Source organism: Rhipicephalus microplus, chromosome 4, assembly GCF_043290135.1.
Source record: "Rhipicephalus microplus isolate Deutch F79 chromosome 4, USDA_Rmic, whole genome shotgun sequence".
Taxonomy (NCBI): Eukaryota; Metazoa; Arthropoda; class Arachnida; order Ixodida; family Ixodidae; genus Rhipicephalus; species Rhipicephalus microplus.
Window position 1 is genome coordinate 110,600,641 of NC_134703.1, and position 2,589 is coordinate 110,603,229.

The window sequence follows — 2,589 nt, forward strand, 5'->3', positions numbered from 1 at the left end:
CACCGAAACTATCTCGGGGAGCCTTCGCCAGTTGTACGTCGAAGTTTCCGGCATGCTCAGAATTCGAGTGCTTGGCGCAATGTTGGAAAAGCTGCCGAGCTTGGCTGAACTGCACGTTCACAATCTGCGAGAGTTACTGAGCCTAGCTGTGCGCGATGTTGAAAGTTTATGGCTCCAAGCTCCCACACTGCAGCGCCTCAGGATGACATCCGAAACGCCCACCGAGGCTCAGGAAGAACCTGTCGCAGATAGGCCGTTGGAAGATCCGGACTTGAGGAGATGGGCCATGGTTTGCGGTAACCTGCTGCTTCGCCGAAGTCCTCCCACCAGAAACTGTGTTCGCGTGAGAGATCTTGCCATTCGAACCGAACCGCTGCATCCTACCGAGCCTGTTATCATCGTGATTAACAACGACGAGGGGATACCCACGGCATCACAAATACGCGAAGCGGGGACACAGAACGACTGGCGCGATGTACGTGGCCTCACTCTCGCACTCGTCAGGTCGGGAGATGCTGCCGAGGAAGTTGCGCGCGCTAACGCCGAGATCGAAAGCGGGCTTCTGAGCTTCTTGAGGCATTTCGCAGGTAGCTCGGGCGGTATCGGACACCTCAAGGAACTAAACCTGAGTTCCTTCCACTTTGCCGACATGGTGGACTTCACGCGCGTCTTGAGCGACGCCAGACTGACGACGCTGACAGCACTCTCTGTCACACCTTGCGGCATCTGGTACCCGGGTGCGCTGAGACGGCTAGCGACCACTTGTAACGAGCTGGACGACCTGGACATTCGGGTATACTCGGATTATCGAAGGTGTTCCCGGTGTTGGCAGCCTCTTGCGCTGAGTGCCGCGTCCGGAAGTCATCTCACCCGAGGTCGCCTCACCTTCTACAACATGACAGGTTTTGCTTCGCTCGATTTTTTGAGCACGTCCCGAATATCCGAGCTTCGCATGTCAGACAAGTGCGATGATGCAATGGTACGATTGACGACATTGTTCCAGAAGTTGCGGCAAAATACGTTGCTGCGCTGTCTCGTGGTCAGCTTTCCTCACATACGCTACAACCATGAGATGTATCAGGTATGCAATTACATTTCAACTATGGTTTTTAAATTTTGGCTTGGGGAGCGCCTGATGGGGCCCCGAAAGTCCAAGTAAAAGGGGGAACAATACACTCATCTATAGGTCACAAGTACTCTATTAGCACTGATCAGTGGGTGACGAAATGGAATGAAAAAAAGGACTTTATTTATCAGTGCGTGATAACATGCGCGGAAATAGGTTAACACTCTGTAACTTTCAGTGCGAGCAACTCGCCCTCCAGATAAACAGCGTAATCTTGCAATCGACCTTCACGCCTTTTAGCCGTAGAATGTTTATGCATTTTTGTGTGAGTGCTTTTCTATATAGTTAAGGCAGAGTTCCATTCACGATTATACCGAGGAACGTTCATGCATTTTGATATGGACACTATCTTTTATGGACAAAGCAGCTTCTCTAATAGATCTTGACTAGGCTAAGAACTGCCATTTTGACCCGTGTTTCTTTCTTGTTTTACTATTCTCTCAAGGACCTACCGATGCTTCAGGATTTGCGTTTCCTAAGTCTGGAGACATCCACTGCGCACGACGAAGTAACCGTGCGTGACTTCATCGAATGGGTGGCCTCTCACTCGTGCGCCCTTGAAGTCATCCACGTGCATTTCCCCCACCACTTGACCGGAATGACGGAGCGGTTCACATGGGTGCGGAGTGTTGAGACAACCAAGCAGTCCGATTCGGGCGACGACGCGAATCCACCGGATCCGGCAACAGGCAGAGTCTTCACAGACAGACCTTGTGTGATTTGTTCGACGCAGACCTTTATTGGGCTTATCAAGCCCCACAACCGTGGAGCAAGGACGCAAATGTAGATTGCCTGCCAGTGTTTCGATAATATAACTGAGGAATCGTTGACGTTTTCGATATCTACACTAAATAAAGTGTTAATTGTATACGCAAATTTTTAAACTGAACATTCTCACTGATCGCGTTCAAAGGCTGTGGCTGGCTCAATGTATCGCTGGATATAAACTTCTGGTATTTCGTTATATCTATGCTGCCCCCCTCCTTGAGAGGTCAGGGCCCAGTTATTTTTGGTCCGGTATCTTGTTAGACTGCCTTGATTCATTTGGCCTTCAGAAGCACCGTAAAATATACAGCAGAATATAGAAAAGTGCTTCCAGCCAGATCGGTGCAATTAATACGGTGAATCTGTTCTCAGCTTGGAGTCTCGCATGATACCGAACAGAATTCCCTTCGCCTTTTTTTCGCCTTTTTTTTCCTGCGCTAAACCATTGACAGCGCTTCCGACAGCCAAAGTGGTTTTGGCCACTGCAGTGACAAACAAGGACAAAAGTTATGGGGACGTGTCGTTGGCACTGCGCGCTCTCATGTGACGCGTATTCCCGACTCTATAGCTGTAGCTCGGGAAATTCCGACCACAAAGCCGCCTCGTTCTAGGCATGAGAATTGGCCACTGTACACAACGCGTAGGTATGAGGATTTAATATTAAGGTTTAAGCTCTACCATAGGGTACCCAATAAAAA

At 49.7% G+C, this 2,589-nt stretch overlaps 1 protein-coding gene across 1 annotated transcript; it reads left to right on the top strand.

Annotated features, from left to right (window-relative positions):
- Positions 1–770: 770 nt before the first annotated feature.
- Positions 771–1,956, top strand: LOC142813981 (uncharacterized). The gene is made up of 2 exons (XM_075891947.1): positions 771–1,081; positions 1,572–1,956. Exons 1-2 carry the CDS (start codon positions 896–898, stop codon positions 1,911–1,913), a joined length of 528 nt encoding a protein of 175 aa, XP_075748062.1. The 5' UTR covers positions 771–895; the 3' UTR covers positions 1,914–1,956.
- The last annotated feature ends 633 nt before the right edge of the window (positions 1,957–2,589 follow it).